Genomic DNA, 19510 nt, shown 5'->3' on the forward strand with positions numbered 1-19510 from the left:
CTCTCTCTCTCTCTCTCTCACACACACACACACACACACACACACACAGTGCTAGTCCCAGATGACACTGATTTAAATGCCTTGATTTGTTGCGTAACGTTGATGTTATCTGTGATTTGTATTCAGCGACCTCTCTGCAGTTTGTTTATTATTCCCGTAAAACGTTTACCACAGGGTCGGAGAACACCATCACAAATATTCTGGTTATCAAATAATCAAGCCACAATAAATATAATGCACAGAAAAGAAGAACACACCCACCCACACACATGCATATAACACGCATTTTTTTCGACACAAATCATTTAGACTGACACAGTTATACAGTGTATGGGTGGCATTACGTTATTGATTCCTGTTTACCGCATCACAGTTACATGTCTATGATTGCGTCCCGTTATTGAGCCAGTATTAATGGTGGAGGAGGAACCCGGAAAAACCCCGGAAAGAACCACCGACCCATGAGAAGCTACTGGCAAGCTTTCTCACATAACCACATTAGCCGAATCCGAGACTCGAACCGACGCAGACAGAGGTGAGATGGCAGTGATCCGTAACGGTGAGCGCTTTAGACCACTCGGCAACTCGGGGCTCCCGTTATTGAAGAAATAGCTTGTTTTTTTGTTTTTTTATTTAGCTTTGCAGTATATTTTTTTCAAAAATCTGATGCGTTTCCAAACTATTTGCTAAAAATACAGAAGTGGGACGATTTTGCATGTTGCATTTGCAAGTGTAAATATAATATTTAGCCAAAAATAAGCAAGCTATTACACAAAATGTCCAATTGTTCACTTCATAAAAATATTTTGTTGTTGTTGATAAATGTACAATTTATAGAAAACAAATTGCAAAATGTGTAGTAAAACGTTACCAAAACTTTGAAGTGATATTGCAGTCGTAGAACAGATCTTCAGTACTTTCGTTCTCACAACTTACAGAAAGTGCATTTGTCGTCATCTAATATTGTAATTCTTTACCAAAAATTATTAGTGACAATTATTCTCTGAATTAATTTAAAATTAAAAGAGATCAACTTTGTATCGTTTGTACAAAGTTTCGCCCGGCTATAATTTTGAGACCAGTCCTCACTCCTCACTATTTATATTGTTATTCAATCTATCCACGTTTCTTTTTTAGCAGTGTGTTGCCTCTTTGCCTTTTAAAAAAAAGGTCTTCATAAACAAACTTCAGTGACTTTTGTTTTTGCAAGTTCATTTTTTTTATCCTCCTGCTTATAAAACTTGTGAGCCAAATGGTTTTTGATTGCATCCTACCAATATTTTGGAATTTTGGATATTAATAAAACGTATTTAAAAAAATCGTCACATCCAGTTTTTCGTTTTATCATTTTAAATGGTATTTAGTTACGGTGATCATCAACTAAACCATTAAGAACTTCAATGGCGGCATCTTTCCATGATTTGTATTGATGGAACTTTCTAGTTGGAATGCAAAACTTGAAAAACTCAAGGATAAATACTCATTTGGATTTTACGGATCCTCTTTCAAATCCGATGCTGCCAAAATTACGTCACTCCAAAAACTGTTTATAGTGAACTTACCAATTTAGTATAATACTCTCCTTCCTAATGACTAAATGTGTATTATATTTAATCCTCCCCCATTCTCGGGGGATACTAGTATATCATGTTTGATTCTCTCTGATTTTCAACTCCATACCAGCTTCAATAAGGTACGATTTGGCTCTGCTTCAAGTTTTGCTGATGGACTTGGAAGTGCTGAAAAAGATGTATAAATATGGACAGAACAAGGGTTATACAACCATTACTTTACCTACTACTGAAAGATGTCTTTGAATCCAGCTTGCCAGTATTATTTTTGCCTTTGTTAGTTTCTTCCAATAATTAAAAAAAATTTCCACTATTTATTTTAAGTCTAGAGAAAAATCAATGCCAGGGAGTGTAAAGTTAGAAGAAGGCCAGTTTATTTTTATAATGGGACCTATTCTGTCATTGAAAAATTGTTTCCAATCCAAATAGCCTTTGTTTTTGTTATGTTACATTTTAAATCCAGGTATAGAAAAAAGTCTTGCAATGTAAGCATAGTTGCTTTAAGAGAATGTTGAGATCCATCGAGAAAAATATAAGCGCCATCGGCATACTGACTTAATTTATACTCACTTGCATTAAAGATGAGCCCAGCCCCCACCCACCCACCCCGGACATCCACGTTTTGCTTTACATTATGGCGAATATGTCCACGTCGATAATAAACAAAAAAGGTGCAAGAGGATCCCCTTGTTGACACCCTTTTCAAGTCAAAGTGGATGACATATTTCCATTATTGATAACACAACTATTAGAGTTATTACAAAACAGCGTAAACCGCTTACAAACTGAATCACAAAGTTATAAGATTATTAAGCTTTTTCCACAAAGTTCCAGTTAACTGAGTCGAAACTTTTTCAAAGTCTATTAAAGTAACAAACGATATATCTGTTTTCATTCTCTAGTTGATCCATGATATCATGTACTAGCCTGTTATTTTCTCCAGTGAATCTACCTTTAATAAAACCTTTTTGAGTATCACTGATTATTGTTGGTAGTGATAGAATAACTTTTTAATACTTGCTGCAGTATCTCCAGAAGCTATATTAAATTCAATATTTAGGAGTGAAATAGGTCTCCGTTTTTGTAAAATATCTTCTGTCATTGTCTTCCTTTGCTAGACATGTGATGACTCCTTGAGTCTGACAATCTGAAAGTTTTCCTATAGTATATCCATAATTTATTGATCTGCTTAGAAATCCTCCAATAGTCTTCCAGAAGAATTTATAGAACTCTGCCGTAAATCCACGAGCCAGGATTTTTCCCATTTTCGATCCGTTTTAGAGATATGCTGTATTCATTACTTGTAAGTAGACCCATGCATGATTCTCTTTTCTCTTGACTAAATTTAATATTGTAATTAGAAAATGTATTTTGAGTTTCCTGAATATGATTGACATCAAGCTGCATAATTCTACTTTTGTATAATTCCAATCAGAACTGTTTTGGGGCTTCTTGGATATCTATTTGGTCTGATATATTTATCCCATTATCTAAAATGATTTCCTTTTATTGTCTTATTGCTGAAATTTCTTTTTTCAAGATTAAACCATCGAGCTTTGAATCTTAATGGAACACATTTTTTGTATTTTTTCTTCTTCTAGATTCCTCTAGGTCTGCTTTCTTTTTTCTCATTTTTCCAGAGTTTCCCAGCTATATAATCTGACAATCCCCTGTGAATTTCTAATATTTCCTTTTTAATTTTATTTAATTTTACCTGTTTCGCATTTGTTTTCCTAATAGAATAATCTGTAGTTTGGGAAAGAGAAACACTAGACAGTCCTAAAATTTCCTCCCTACGTAATATTCATTTACAGTGTCACCTATTCGCTTTTTGACCAAGTCAGTATAATTATTATCTCTCAACAACTGAGTGTTAAATTTTCAGTATCCTTCTCTCTCCCCCTCTCTCTCTCTCTCTCACACACACACACACACACACAAACACACAGACACATATATGCACACAATTGTTTTAGTCCTAGATGACATACATATTTAAATGCTTTGATTTCTTGTGGAAAGTTCGTGTCATCTATGATTTGTATTCAGTATCAACGGATCTCGCTGCAATTCAATACTTTCCGTGTGAAGTTCGCCTCACCTAAACTAACTGGATATGCAAGAATTTGGTAAACAAACACAGGGTTTATTATGGGGAAAAGGTTTTCCTAGTCGCTTTATACCACCACAGTGATAAGGCAAAGCCTTTGTTTTATGACTTGTCTTAAGTACATTTAATTTGTATTGTGTGCTTGATCTTTGTCCGTAATTGAGGGTAGAAGTTTGGCATACCTAACCGTTTTCATGGCCTTTTTGTCAAGTTTGTAAGTTACAAATAAGTTGTTTACTGATATCTGAGTTCAAGGTTTAGCCTTATTGACAAACTTAGAATGTTCTGGAAGCAAACGTATGACCCACATCCAGGGCGTTTTATTGTATCTTAGTTTTTATGTAAATTTGTGGTAAACGAACTTATTCATTTCTGTTTTAAGTTCATTCTGTGGAATTATTTATTGATGTATTGAGATATAATTTGAGAAGAATCATGTATTTAAATTATTTATTGGAATTACAAAGTGCTCAATGGTTTTATGTACTAAAACACTATTTTGGGAATATTGTGAATCCTTTCAAAGATATTTTGTATTGTATCATTGTGATACATCAAGACTGTTGGTTTATGAACCTATTCAAGACAATTGGTACATCAGCACAGTAATTAGTGGAATTCATTCGGAACACTGTGCTTTTGTCGTGACACTTAACATAAAAAAGATGACATTCCATCTGAAGGGGCCATTGCCCACATTCCGCTTACCGATATATGCGGTATTCATTGTCGTATCTGAAGTTTAAAGATCTAGTTTTACATTGAATCTGCCAACTAATGACGTTACGATCGGAAGAAAAGGAGTTCTTGTCTGTTTTGGTGATAAATACTTAAAATTACTATATATCAGTCTTGTCAAATGTTATTGGTAATTTACACTCAAGATAGACCGTGAGAAAGTTATTCGCAAGTCTTTATAAAGATGCTATTATCTTGTGGGGCATACATTTTCAATGTAGTGGTGTTGAAATACATGTGTATGTGTCGGATTATAATATACCTTCATGAATATTTTATTTTTATGCTAGTACATTTAGTTTTCCCAACGTATGATTCTAATACTTTTTTGGTGAAAGTAAATGTTGTTGTTGTTGTTGTTGTTGTGGGGTTTAACGCCATTTTTCAGCACACGATAGGCTATACATGGCGGCCAGGTGAAAGTAAATGCAAATACTGCTTAAGTAGTGAGGCAAATATGAGCAGTTTATAACTGAATTTTCCCAATATTCATACATGACGTTTGGATTCTGAATAAAATTACTTCTGAGCTAGATTGCTTTAGATTTTATCAGTTGAAATGTGCATCTAATACACGTACATTGTCGCCAGATTTCAAAAATCTCTCTGGGTAATAAACACTCACTGCTTCAATATATCTCTTTCTGGTAAACACTCACTGCTTCAAAATCTCTCTGGGTAATAAACACTCACTGCTTCAAGATCTCTCTTTCTGGATAATAAGCACTCACTGCTTCAAAATCTCTCTTTCTGGATAATAAACACGCCCTGCTTCAAAATCTCTCTTTCTGGACAATATACACTCGCTGCTTCAAAATCTCTCTTTCTGGGTAATAAACACTCACTGCTTCAAAATCTCTCTTTCTGGATAATAAACACTGCTTCAAAATCTCTCTTTCTGGATAATAAACACTCACTGCTTTAAAATCTCTTTCTGGGCAATACACGTTCACTGCTTCAAAATCTCTCTTTCTAGATAATAAACACGCACTGTTTCAAAATCTCTTTCTGGGTAATAAACACTCATTGCTTCAAAATCTCTTTTTCTGGATAATAAACACACACTGCTTCAAAATCTCTCTTTCTGGATAATAAACACTCACTGCTTCAAAATCTCTTTCTGGGTAATGAACGCCCACTGCTTAAAAATCTCTCTTTCTGGGTAATAAACACGCACTGCTTCAAAATCTCTGTGTGATAAACACGTACTTTTTTTTTTCTATGGCATTTTCGTCAGTCCAGCATCCGACATCACGTATCAATAATTTGTTATCGCCTTTTTTCCTAAACTACTTAAAAGAAAATCATGAAACCTAACACCTGATTTTATCCTGAACTTGTGTCTTTTAGAGTGAAAATGTACGTATGTCGGTTACATTTTTGAAATCTTGTTATCATCATATTTTCTGAACGGATGTTTATGTCGACATTATTTCACAAAAATAAAAAATAAAAATAAAACTTCATACAATTTCTTACAGTATGTTGATATGTTGTTCCAAAATGAATATGGTGCTATCTGAACCCCACAGGGTCGTCATAACGGCCAGCTTGAAAATCTTTTCACACACACACGCACACACACACACACACACACACACTCACACACACACACAGACACACACACACACACACACACCAAGCCTTGTTGAAAACACTGTAAACTCAGTTATCTGAATCTAACTAAAGGGCACTTTAGGGGTCTTGAGTAAATTCGTCGGTGATTCAGACGTAAAATCAAATGGAATGAGGTGTTGTTATTCCCGTTTATGTCAAACGACATTTTAGTGCTGGCGACGGAAAGTAGCATAGCGCAGAAATTCTTAATTACCAATTCAGTTAAACGCTAGGACTGATAGAAATTTCTTTGGAAAGCGATTTCTTCACAATCAAAATCGCACTGACATATGTCCAGTTTAAGTTAATTGATTTTGGACACTTTGATACTTAAAGGCTTTGTTGATTAATATGATCCCTATGAGAAGGTCCAAGCTTTCTATACCCCATGATTTTATTATTTTTACCTCGATCGTTACACGAAAGTGTGTATGCTATGAGACAAAAATGATATAGTTATCATGCTAGTGTGAAAGATTTTACATAGTAAAATCGGTTAGCGTACAACTGTGTACTTGTTATTAACTTTTGGAAAATACGCTTATTAGTTTTGGGGAACTACACTTACTACAGTCTACACCCTGTAATCACTGTGGCTATACTACTCTTTTCTGTGCGACTAAAACTGCTGCAGGAATAAGATTATTGATTGCCACTACAGTGTATATTTTCTGAGGCAGAGTAATTTTGAGAATATTTTATACTGGCAGAATTAGTCTGATAATATATTTATATTAAACAATCACATTCACAGATTGTTACGTATAGTATTTTGAACGAATTTATGAGTAAATCTGATTCTGGGATGCAGTAGAATGTGCGTAGCGTTACAGAAAAGAGTGAATCGTTGTTGCGCCTAAATGCGTGTTACAGATTTGTTGAAGAGGTCGAAAAGTTGCATCACTTTTCAAACATATCCGGAGCATTTTTGTTTATAAATTTATCAACGGAGCAATTATTTTGGAATAGCAACGATGTACACTTCGCCAATATTATGAGAAAAAAAATCTGAACAAATGTTATATGAATAATGATATTGTGCCAGGAAAAAATAAAGTCGCTAACGTTGACCCGACCACCTAATACAGATGGTGGCCTAGTGGTTAGAGCGTCCGGCTCGGATGCGGGAGATCGTGGGTTCGATCCCTGACCGAGTCATACCAAAGACTTACAAAAATGGTACTAGCAGTTATCTCGCTTGGCGAGGAGCATTAAGAGGTTAGTGTTAGGACTGGTCGGCCTGGTGTCAGGATAATGTGACTGGGTGGGACATCATTCTACATGTCTGCGGCATGATGCCCCAGGGCTAGACATCACTATAAACTGTCACACTGCAGACATCGTAGCGATATGACTGAGACATTGTTAAAGCTACGTTAAAAATCCAAATCACACACACACCTAGTATAGATAACGAAACGAATGAATGTTTCGATGATGATGATAACATTGAAACATCAATGGAATATATTAGCAGTGGCGAAGACAACCAAGGATAAATCAGGTAGAGAGATGTTTTATTATAATATATAAAAACACTAATGGCACTCGGACGTATGCAAAGCATTGAATTTGTTTGCAATGATGAATACTATTGGAAAATGATAGAAGACCTTGGAAATGGTGGCATTTCTATGAAGTATTATATCGGTATAAAGACATGAAACCCATACGGTAAATACTCAGGGATGGCACGCTAATCACAGTTGGGTTCAAGCATAAAAACAAGGGCTAAAGTACGTTTGAAAAGTTTTGGATGTGAGCTCACAATAGGTGAGCTTCGACTCGGTGTGATGTATCATTACAACAGCAGTTGTGCCATTTTTTCACCAAATATCCGCTTGAAGAAAATTCTATTTGCACAGGAAGATCGTTTTGACACCAAACTTCAGAGACTGTCGCGTGGTAAAATATATTTCTCGCACGACACTAACTTATCTTGTAATGCTATTATTTATGAGACAGCATGATTTTCAATTAAGTAATGGTAGATTATCAGCTATAATCCAATAAAGGCTGATGTAACACGTCAGTTTAGACTAGATCAAGAATATTTCCTATTAAAGAATATATATATAATTCAGTGGCATTAGGACGAAAACGCGAACTCTGTGGCAGATCTTACCATTACGAATACTGTAAATCACATTTGCTCGCGTTCCGTGTTGGTGTAGGTGCTCGACCATGTGTTAAATCCGGCATAGGAGTCAAATCACGTAATCATCTTTGTCGACCCTGTGGGTCTGTTCGCGACTATTGTTCTGTGCGAAGATTCGCCGAACCTAATATTGTAGAAATATCCGACAGCATTTACGATACACCTGACAATGTTGACGAAATAATAGCCAGGATTGAAGCGATTACAGTTTCTAATCCTAATGGAGTAAAAATACAACAATAAAAGATATTGCCAGAATTCGAACTTAGAAACAGATTTTCCCTTATACATAAACATGCCGACTATGATTCATCTGAGACAGCTCGCGCAAGAGCGTGGAATACGAATAGCCAGTCGTATGCGAAAAGCTGACATACTTTAGTTATTATGACGCGTAACGGAACCACAAAAACTTCCTCGGGATCAATCCTCGGCAACAGCAACGGTACAACAACTATGACCATCCCGGTGCGAGCGCAGCATACAAATATCAAAAGGCGCAAGAAAAGCCGATATATTTGCGTTATTAGGACTTGAAGTTGTATCGCGTGAGACTGAGAAAGCTTCGTGAAATGGTGAGCCGAGATTGCACGCATGTTCGAGGATAAACAAGACGGCCGTCGTATCGCAACTGCTGTCGGCGGTGAGGTTGCTGAGTATGTTCATCATGAAGAAGGCCCAGTGTTTCAGTTTCAAAAGCGCCGTGGTGATTTTAGGAAATTACGTGGCAATCATTCCATACAGATACAAACCAGGTTACGACGCAATAAAACTTTCAAAGGTGCATCTGGAAAACATCAAGATTACAGCGTACAGGCATCTCTGGGATAAAGCTGGACATTGTTCTCTCTGTGGTCTTGATTATGCCGTTTAACCCCACATCAAAATTCAGTTCACTAGACAATGCTATGTTGAAAATTGAAAGGTCGTGGCATTGTGTTGGTCCCCTTTTGATCTTGATTTTTAAAGATACTCAGGCCATTAATGATGAAATTGATAAAGGGTTTGCAAAGATTTTCAAGGCCATGGAAAATATACCCACACAGGTTCAGGGTAGATTCTCGACAGATGCTTGCAAGTCGAATTGCATATTTCTGCGTTACAACCTATTATCTTGTCGTGTTACATATCAACACCAGAGTATGTCCCGTCACGTTCAGGCATAAATATGAAAAACGACAACAATGTTTTAAAGGATTTTGCTTGCGCGCTACATCTCGCAAATGACAACACAGACCAGCCGCGGTAATAACAGGAATACTTGGGTGAACTCAACTCAGCATTATAGAATTTCCGATGCAGGTTACTAAGACCACACTCAACACGTTTGAAAATCGTTACCCTGGTTTTGCTTCTAATGTGTTCGCTTGGGACAAAATCCTTTGTCTGCTTGCACTATCCCCACATGTACAAAACAAAATTTGGCCTGAGTGCACATATATTGATATGTTGTTGCTGACCAGTATGAATGGTTCAGATTCGCTGTCTCATTATCTATTGATAAAGAATTTTTCCCGCTTGCTTAACCGATGAAGTAAGCACATTGTCTGCATTTATTTAACACCTAACATCTGGCTTTTACTGTAGTGGACTCGGTGAAAACTGCAACGTACGATTATGCCAGAATCTATTAAAAACGTTCTAAAGTTAACAGAGGTGCAACGAAAAATATAAGTACCGTCTGTCGTCATTGCGGATTTTTCATGTTTAAATATTCCTGTGCAAACAGCTGATGTTCATTAAAGTAGAGCGCAAGTAGCTGAACAAATTCCATGTCGATCCTGCTACTGTCGTTAGACGTAACGGACTATCACGCAAATGGTGCTAGCGCCCCAAACACATTTGAGGCATTTCTTAAATCGCTTAAGTTTACAGCGAAATGGATTCGAAAAGAGCTATACTCGCCCGCAGATATGATCATAACCCGTGGTGCTGTTAATGAGTTTTCTGAAGCCAATCATTGCTGGATATGTGTCGGTGATTTCAGCTCCACTGATAACAATGTTCATGATCACTCGCGCATACAGATAAACTACACACATCACATGTAATCTCAAGCTGCGGATTAAACCAAGTTAAATAAGAATTCCCATGGTACTTCATAACCTGCTTGGGTATGATGGTCATTTAATAATGTAGGCAATAGCTGCGGCATCGGAGGCGCTCAAAACATGTAGAAAAAATAAAGCCTTGACAAGAGAGTTAGTAATATGGCGGTAGAGCGCGTCAGAATCACCAGTCGATATGGTACCACTACTCCTGACAAGTTGAAGTTGATAACTTGAAAATGATGAGACACAGTTGCCAACCATAAAGCGCCTTTCACTTGTCTGTCCCGCGATAGAATTTCAGAAAAAAGATTATGTACATGCAAAATCCGTATGGACCGCGTTCGATTGCCGAAACTTTGGTGACCATCACGATCTGTATTTGGGAAAAGATGTGATTCTTCTTGCTGATGTATGTGAGGCATTCCGCGATACGGTCATGCGCGAATACAAGCTCGACCCGGTGATTAGGTAGGGGAGTTTGATGACGGTGTGTTGAATCAGTTGACCAGTGATGCCAATATTGATAGTGAGTTTTTTTTACCTTTACTGACGAATATCTGCTTCAAGTTTATAGAATTACCAAACGCTCGTACACACTCAAAAATAATCTTGATAAGAGCCAAATATAAATCAGCCGTTGAGACCCCATTGCTGTGACAATATCAACTCGAAGCCAGCTTAAAATTGTTGCATTAGGATTTTAAAACATCAAATCGTGAATGAAAACACCCAAGGATTGTTTATCAACGAGGAAGCAGAATTCACCGCTGAAAGAACCCCATTTTTATTCCCCACTGAATATGTTAAACCATCAATGACTCAACTAAGACAAAAACTGTTTCGACTGTTATACAATAAGGACGCAATTACCCATATAACAGCTCTCGGGCAAAGACGAGAACGATCGTTTCAGATATTGAATGGTGTAATCAGTATGGTTTTATATGAAGGTGGTACTAGGCACCGCCACAGGAACGCATAATCACGGAAGACTTTAATATTCCTCGGACAGAATTTCCGTAAGTGTATGACAGTTGTACCAGTGAAAAATTGGTTAAATGCATTTGCGTGTTGTGCCTGATTAAGATCAGCCTGTCGAGCAATTACACTACGCGATCACATTATTGATAGAAAAATTATAATCGACCCACATTGTTACCGACGGGAGTAGATAATCAGAGCAGAGCAACAACGTGCGCGATGGAATCGTCAATAGAACCAAGTTGCTCATGAACTACAAGTTTGTAAGTCTTTTCGCCAGTGCAGTTTATGAAATTTCCGCAACATGAGCCGTTAGTCTGGGTGGGGCGGGAATTGTAACCACAGCAACTATTATAGTTACAACAATCGGAATAGCTGTCGCGGCTATATCTGTTGTAACCGGTATTGGGGCGGTGATGGTATAGTTATTTCATTACGGCTGCATTCGCGAATACGTGTCTATTCGGAACTTCACGCAGCAGCACAAAGCAGTATCAGCACGAGTAATGAACTCTTCTCAATTGCTATTGATGATAGAATATTTAGCATGGCTGAAATTTTGGTAGAAATGGAAAACCATCAGCGACTCTTCGCTGCAGATAGGAAACCGAGGCGTGAGCGACCAAAACATGTACTTGATTTACAGATTGATGTTTACTTTGCAAAATCGTTTATGAGATCAAAGGATGAAATAACTGTATTTCTCAAAACGTATTTCCCGAAGATTAATACCACATAGTTTTACGTTAGCCAATTTTATTGCTTAAAATCGTTCACACTTGCATTATAATTACATTGTTGTTCCATAGCATGTACACTCGCGTGTAACGATAGCTGTAAAAGTAAAAGGCTTGGACCTAAGTCAGTATTCTAAACTAAAAAAAAATATCAAAGATGCACAATCCCACACTACACATAGTCTGTACATTGTTCTTCGTCAACTTGTCGTATTACAAGTTACCTTTTCAGGAGCGGAATCCGTGGTAGCTCAGTTGGCAGGGCGTCGGAATTGTAATCCAAGGATCGCGGATTTGATACCCGCCCAGGTCAGACCAGGTCGGCCGCCTCGGCGTGTTTTGTTTTAGAACGGAACATAGTCTCCATTTCTTTGGTACGATATAGCCAGAAATGTGTTAGAAGTGGCGTTAAAACCAACAACTTTTCAAGAGCACTTGAACGACAGTGAGCAAAAATGATGGTGTGAGCAAGATTACTATTATGAATTTTGATGTTATGGTTACCTTGTGGTGGGATTCTGACATTATGATTACCTTGTGATTGGATTTAGCAGATTTAAAAATTGTTCCTTTGTAGAATAATTCAGCTTTGCATTGTTTTAATTTTGCATTTTCTGTAAGCTCTAGGTAAACAAATGAATGTTCAAATACCAATCTTCTACTTGAATATTCGCAAAAACGTAAACGGATTCTAATGTTCATTTATTTGTTTCGGCTCCACGGACACGCACACACACACACACACACACACACACACACACACTTTTCAGTTTACAGAAGAAATGGGATACATATCGTTTCATATTGTTGCTCCCATATCAGGAAAGTTGCCAACTCATTAAAGATATTGAAGTTGAAAGCAAATGTCTGAAGGTAACGACGCCAAAAGTCATGCCCAGAATCCTTTGACCTTATTTCTTAATACGAACATACAGGAAGCAAGCATGATGTTACAGTTCAGTACCTGCGAGGTTGAGAAAAATCGTGCAATTGATATATAATGCTATGCTGTCCTTGCAGTTCATAAATCAAAAAATATAACATGGTAATTATATGCAAATAACCAGTGTCATAAGTGCAACGTTTTGCATAAGTTTGACATTTAGATGAATCATATTCAATAACGCAAAAAATAATAGTTTTTATATAAAATTCTTTCCTCATAGTGAACATATATCTTAAGTGTCTTGTTAACATTGACTGAAAAGCATTGAACCAGAACTGTGCGGTGAAGCAACTTGAAGTGAAGATTTCAGGAGTTGTTGTGTCTTAGCTTGGTGAGTAAAATGTATTACTCTGGCGCAGACGTGTACGGGAAGGCGTCAGCAGAGTTATTACGTTCAACGTTTTTGCGAGATAAGGGAATAGGTCAACACACGGACGCTTGTTTTAAATGTGTGAATATGGATAAGCCAGTGATACGCATCGCATTATACAAATTACGTATATACATTGTAAACAGTGTAAAATAATATTATTTTACATTTGCAGGATGGAAGAAGAGAAGATAGAGCGGTTGCGAGAGAGGATCCTGCAATGTCCAATCTGCATGGACGAGTACAAGGACCCAAGGATCCTGACGTGTCATCACAGCGTATGTATGGGTTGCCTGGAGGATTTCGTCCGAAGCTCCTCCTCAACCGGCCGAATGTTCCGCTGTCCTTCCTGTAGAGCTGATGTCTGCGTGCCCCGGGGAGGAGTCAAAGATTTCCCACCAAATTTCTATATCAATTGCATTCAAGATGAAATTGGCGCGAAACCATATTTTGGGACATGTGACATCTGTGACAAGGACTGGTTAGTCTCTCAGTATAGATGTGTTGAGTGCGACCTGGACATTTGCAGATTTTGTGTCCACGAGCATCGATTATTCAAAGAACATACGAGCAGAAAACCGAATATAATTCGAATTGAAACCGGAAATACGTCATTGCCACTGGCATCACAGAGAACATGTGAACATCATCCAGACGAGCCCCTTCAGATGTATTGCTGCACATGCAACATTCCAATTTGCATTACTTGCGTGTGCGACTTCCACAAGAAGCACGAGACGCTGCCGTTAGTAAAGAAACTGAACTCCGCCGCCAAGCAACTTCAGTGTGAACTTGACCAGATACAGACTGACCTCATTCAGGTCAACAAGGCTTTCAGCGATCTCGACAATTTAGAAGCTACCATAAATAAAAATTCTGATGAAGTCATCACAGACATTCGTCACCAGGCCAGAAATTTAACCTTAGCAATAGACAAAATGGCAGACGCCAGGGTACAGCAAGTGACTGAATATAAAAATAAGATCAACCCAGACGTACATGCTTACAAAAAGGAGCTGAAACATTTCTCAGACATTTTACAGAAAGGAGGCACATTTCTGGAAGATATACAGGAAGGGGATGTAAGCCTGGAACTCATTGACGCATTTCAGAAGTACAAGACAGGAGTAGATCTGACGCGGAAATCGGTGTGTAACAAGGAAATTAACCAGAAATATTTTTCCTTCCAACCGGGCCAGTCAGTGGAGAGATTTGGCTTTTATGGGGTTCATTTTGGTAATTTTCATACAGAGCATAATTCAGTTGTCTTCCTTGCTGATAGTTCAAAACGGAGAAAAGTCCCCGACATTTGCAGACTGGTTCTGGAGAAGATTACCTTAGGCAGACTAGTTTCATCGCTGGTCGTCTGCTTTGTCCTGATTGGCATTTCCAAATTGGCATGGACATTGGCAACAAATGACTTTGAGCAGTTTCCATTGGAAACGTTTGTTTGTCTAGTATTCATCACCTATATCCTCATTGCGGCCATATTTGCCTACAGAAAGTCATAGATGAAAGTCGTTGAAATTCGAATGTTCGTAAAGAGAAAACTGAGTCGTCAAAATAACGTAGCGAATTGCAGAGTTGTATAAGAGCTACAAGTACTTCTTTCATCATACATGTATGGAACACTGTTCAGTAATATGTTTTCTTTGTTGTAATTCACCCCTTTTTTTAAACATAAGTTGGAATTCTATTCTGCACTTTATCATATTTAAACTTTTAAATACTAAACCAGAGGAAATTTGTTTCACAGAGTATTGTTCAGCATGTTTTTATTTCAAAGATGTTCTGGCATAGAATACACCTGGTTAGTACAACTGTGATGATAGTCCCGTGTTAAGACAACGTCGTGTGCAATACTAGTCAGAGCAAACTTTGTGTACATACATTTTTGTGTTTTCATTAGGTGTTAACCCCCCCCCCAAAAAAAATAAATGTTGAAATGACTGGGTGTATTTTTGTGCTTCGTCAGAAGAAACATGTGCCTTGATGTAGCTTAATTGTTTTACCTGTATCAATGATATATATTACAACATAAATGTATAGTAAACATTTTTTCAGGATCGATCAGATATTTGCTAATTAACATAATGGTTCCTAAAGTTGGGAGGAATAATCACAATTAGTTTTTTTGTATTCCACAGGAGTGTCTTGTTCCTACGTGAACAGCCCCTTGAAGCCCCCCCCCCCCCCCAACCCATTAATTTGCTTCACTTAATAACACCGGATGTGTGCGTTGTTACACTCGTATTAATCTCAACAACTAATGGCAATATAACCAACGTTTTGGATCTGTTCAGTGTACATGCATGACTTTATAATATATTTGGATGCTTTCGTCAGTAAGTCTTTCCTTTGCATGACGTAATGAATGTTATTCATTTCATCATGATGTCATCTCTACATGTTTAACGTAATATTATGAGTTGGTTGTATTAACATAAACAACACATTAGTCAGGTGATAAAACTTGTTTCTTTAACTCGGAAGTGTTTCTTTGCATAATCTGAAATGTAATAAAAACAGATGTTTATCTTCCCTTTCCCCCTTCCTCCCCGAGAATCGTATATAACCACGCATAGGCACCGCTGCTTGAATTCTTTCTCAATATTAACAATGTATTGATAGTTGTGTATTCTTTTCCTGATGCAGTATTCATGAAACTAAATGCTGTTTCCAAGTATGAAGACTTGCATGCGACGGAAATCTCAAATAAAAATGTGAGAGTTTCTAGGTGCTAATAGTTTGGCTGTTTCACATAATGAAGATATGTTCCTCTGATTAACTTTGATTTTTTTTTTGCGTTTTGTATTTATCACATTTTCATAGCAATTTATAGTCTCTAATACTCTGTGAATTCCAGGATAGGTGCTTTTTAGAGAGAGAGATGTCATGATTATATTGTCCACAAAATACGTCGTATAAGCACGTATATATTTAGTGCTACAAAGATTGTAAGAACCTTTTCTAATATCTTTTCATGTGGACCAAAGTGTAATTATTGGTCACTGTGATGAACAGGGGATGACTACGTTTTATATGTGTTAAAGATGGTTGGTATCATAAGTAGTTTCCGTGATTATGTTTTATTTGTGTTAAAGATGGTTGGTACCATAACTAGTTTCCGTGACTATGTTTTATATGTGTTAAAGATGGTTGGTACCATAACTAGTTTCCGGACTATGTTTTATATGTGTTAAAGATGGTTGGTACCATAACTAGTTTCCGTGACTATGTTTTATATGTGTTAAAAATGGTTGGGGGGCCCCGAGTGGCCGAGTGGTCTAAAGCGCTCTTCGTTACGGATCACTGCCATCTCACCTCTGTCTGCGGCGGTTCGAGTCTAAGATTCAGCCAATGTGGGTATGTGAGAAAGCTTGCCAGTAGCTTTTCGTGGGTCGGTGGTTCTTTCTGGGGTTTTCCCGGGTTCTTCCTCCACCATTAATACTGGCCGCCATGTATAGCCTATCGTGTGCTGAAAAATGGCGTTAAACCCCACCACCACCACCACAAAAATGGTTGGTACCATGACTAGTTTCCGTGACTGTTTTATATGTGTTAAAGATGGTTGGTACCATAACTAGTTTCCGTGATTATGTTTTATTTGTGTTAAAGATGGTTGGTACCATAACTAGTTTCCGTGACTATGTTTTATATGTGTTAAAGATGGTTGGTACCATAACTGGTTTCCTTTTGAGGGAGCCGTTGATGCTGCATTTAAGGTTATACACGGTAGAATATGTATTAGCGTTAGCAACGTTTATGATATTCAGTAAATAATTACACGTTTTTGATAGTGCTTCTTTATTGGTCATGTTTTCGTTTCGAAAAAAAAAACTTTTTTAACATATAGAAATGGCAGCCTTTATTTATTTTTCTTAAGTTGTGATTTAAAGCGTGTAATATTTCGATATGTTTGCATTGTTATATCAAAGGAGCATTTTGTGCAAAATGTTATTTTTGTAACTGGATCCAAGTGGTTAGGAGTTTTGTTTTATACAAGTTCAGAGACACCTAGTCAGTCTGTTTTCTTCAATTTATGTGTCTTCAACGAAGGATGGAAGGAGATCCTGTGGCAAACTGCTCTTCTGATGGGGTTGATGTTAGAGAAGCGAGAGCCCTTTGTTTCTCTTGTGGTCTCCTGACGCTTGGTAAAGTGAGTTTTATAAAATAATGTACTGATCAAGTAAACAATCGATGCATACCAATTATTGCTTTTTTATTACAGAATATCAACTCGTTTACCAAAATGTATTGGTTTTTTTTTTGCAACACGAAGCAGAGTTTCAGAAATCAGAATGACTGGCTATCTGTTGTATTTTCCTAGATAGTAGCTGTTGATAAATTGGACCTATCATACCGTAAGCATGCGGGTCGATGGATGCAAGGCTTTGGCTTGAATTTTGTGTTTGAAAAATCATATTTCTTGTATTATGATCAGCTAGTATTCTATTTCCACCATAACTTTCAATGTTCCATGTTTTAGGCTATTTGTATAATTACAAAATTACTTTGTCTATTAGGTCATGCATCTTTTGTCTTTTGCTTGGAGAGGCCTTGTCACGTTAATTTTGTTGATAAATAACTTATAACATTGCCCAGTTTCAAGCTAGTGAATGTTAAATTTAACGTAGATCCTGCATTTTGTATTTTTAATTTTATTTTGGTTTTTACGGGTGTTATATTTATTTGAGTTTCAAACAGACTATTACTATGCTAAACTGCGAAATAAAAGGAGGCAGTTTCACATTTTCGTCCAGCCGACCTTGGCAGAAACTCGCGTATATCCGCCGTACGCACGGACGTCACTTCATGCCCTAGATTAAGGTCAGTGTTAAAAGTTTTTAGTTCAGCTTGTTGTTATATTTTTGTTTTTTTACACTCTAGGTAAATACAAAAATGGGGCTTGTAATTTGTGCTTCTGTTTGCTTGAAATGACAAGAAGCTTTTCCGCCCTTTGATTACCGTTGAATTTGGTTAGATGCCAATCGAATTGTATGAAAACTATATAATTGCGTCACATGCCAGTCGAATTGTACCATAACCCTTGAATTTGGTTAGATGCCAGTCGAATTGTATGTGAACCCTAGAATTTGGTTATACGCCACTCGAATTGCATCATAACCCTTGAATTGGGTTACATGCCAATCGAATTGTATCATAACCGTTGAATTCGGTTCCATGCCAGTCGAATTGTATCATAATCATAGAATTCGGTTACATGCCAGTCGAATTGTATCATAACCCTTGAATTTGGCTACATGCCGATCGAATTGTATCATAACCATATAACTGGGTTACATGCCAATCGAATTGTATCATAACCATATAATTCGTTTACACGCCAGTCGAATTATTTCATAACCATATAATTGGGTTACATGCCAATCGAATTGTATCATGACTATATAATTCGGTTACATGCCAGTCGCATTGTATCATAACCCTTGAATTCGGTTACATGCCAGTCAGATTGTGTCATAACCATATAATTCGGTTATATGCCAATCGAGTTGTGTAGGTTGATCTCGAACAGATGTTCTTACAAAATCATGTAGTGATGATGACAAATGTGTTCCATGCAATTTAGCAGTGACATAATGTGTTGAGCATGCTAAATTATTGCACGTCATTCACTGTCTAGTTGTCGTACCTCTCTCATAATATATGCTGACTTTCATGCAGTATGAGTATTTTGACTTTGTTCGCTATATATGACATTGGTACTTTTACTTTTTGTCGCCAGAATTGAAGTAGAGAGAATTACCGCAGTTGATTTACCTTGTAAATCATTAAAAGATAACTAAATTTTTAAAGTAATGTTTGTAAAGAAGTTGTTATAAATTGGTACTATCGACTTAGTGCTGGAATGTTATAACTGTACAATTTTACAATTTAAGATATATGGGTGCTATCTCTGAGAGAAAAATATATATCTGTGATCGAAACTAAGCGAATAAATTCTAACACCAGATTATAGATTATTGTCTCTTTTTTTTCTTTTCAAACACGAACAAAGAAGGTAATTGATGGTATGAGAGTAATTTTTTTTTCTACTTCCATCTTTTGGACCTTGGTAATTTAAAAGCTCCAAAACGTTTTAAAAATCGAATTATTTTCGAAGAATGCGAGTAAATATTCAGTGACTGACATACTTTCTTTGTTGAATAATATAATTCGGAGTATTTTTCTTCAAATCACGTTTACATCAAGGAATTTGTAACTTTT

General features: G+C 37.0%; 1 protein-coding gene across 1 annotated transcript in view; it reads left to right on the forward strand.

Moving 5' to 3' along the window:
- The window catches only part of LOC149779451 (E3 ubiquitin-protein ligase TRIM63-like), a 42436-nt gene extending 23180 nt beyond the window's left edge, over positions 1-19256 (forward strand). Inside the window, exon 2 of the mRNA XM_089940119.1 lies at positions 13455-19256. Coding sequence (XP_089796245.1) covers positions 13456-14790 — 1335 coding nt within the window. The 5' untranslated portion in view covers position 13455 and the 3' untranslated portion in view covers positions 14791-19256. The remainder of the gene's footprint in view (positions 1-13454) is intronic.
- Positions 19257-19510: the final 254 nt, after the last annotated feature.

Source organism: Sinohyriopsis cumingii, chromosome 17 (genome assembly GCF_028554795.1).
Source record: "Sinohyriopsis cumingii isolate HCF-2022 chromosome 17, ASM2855479v2, whole genome shotgun sequence".
NCBI classification, from domain to species: domain Eukaryota; kingdom Metazoa; phylum Mollusca; class Bivalvia; order Unionida; family Unionidae; genus Sinohyriopsis; species Sinohyriopsis cumingii.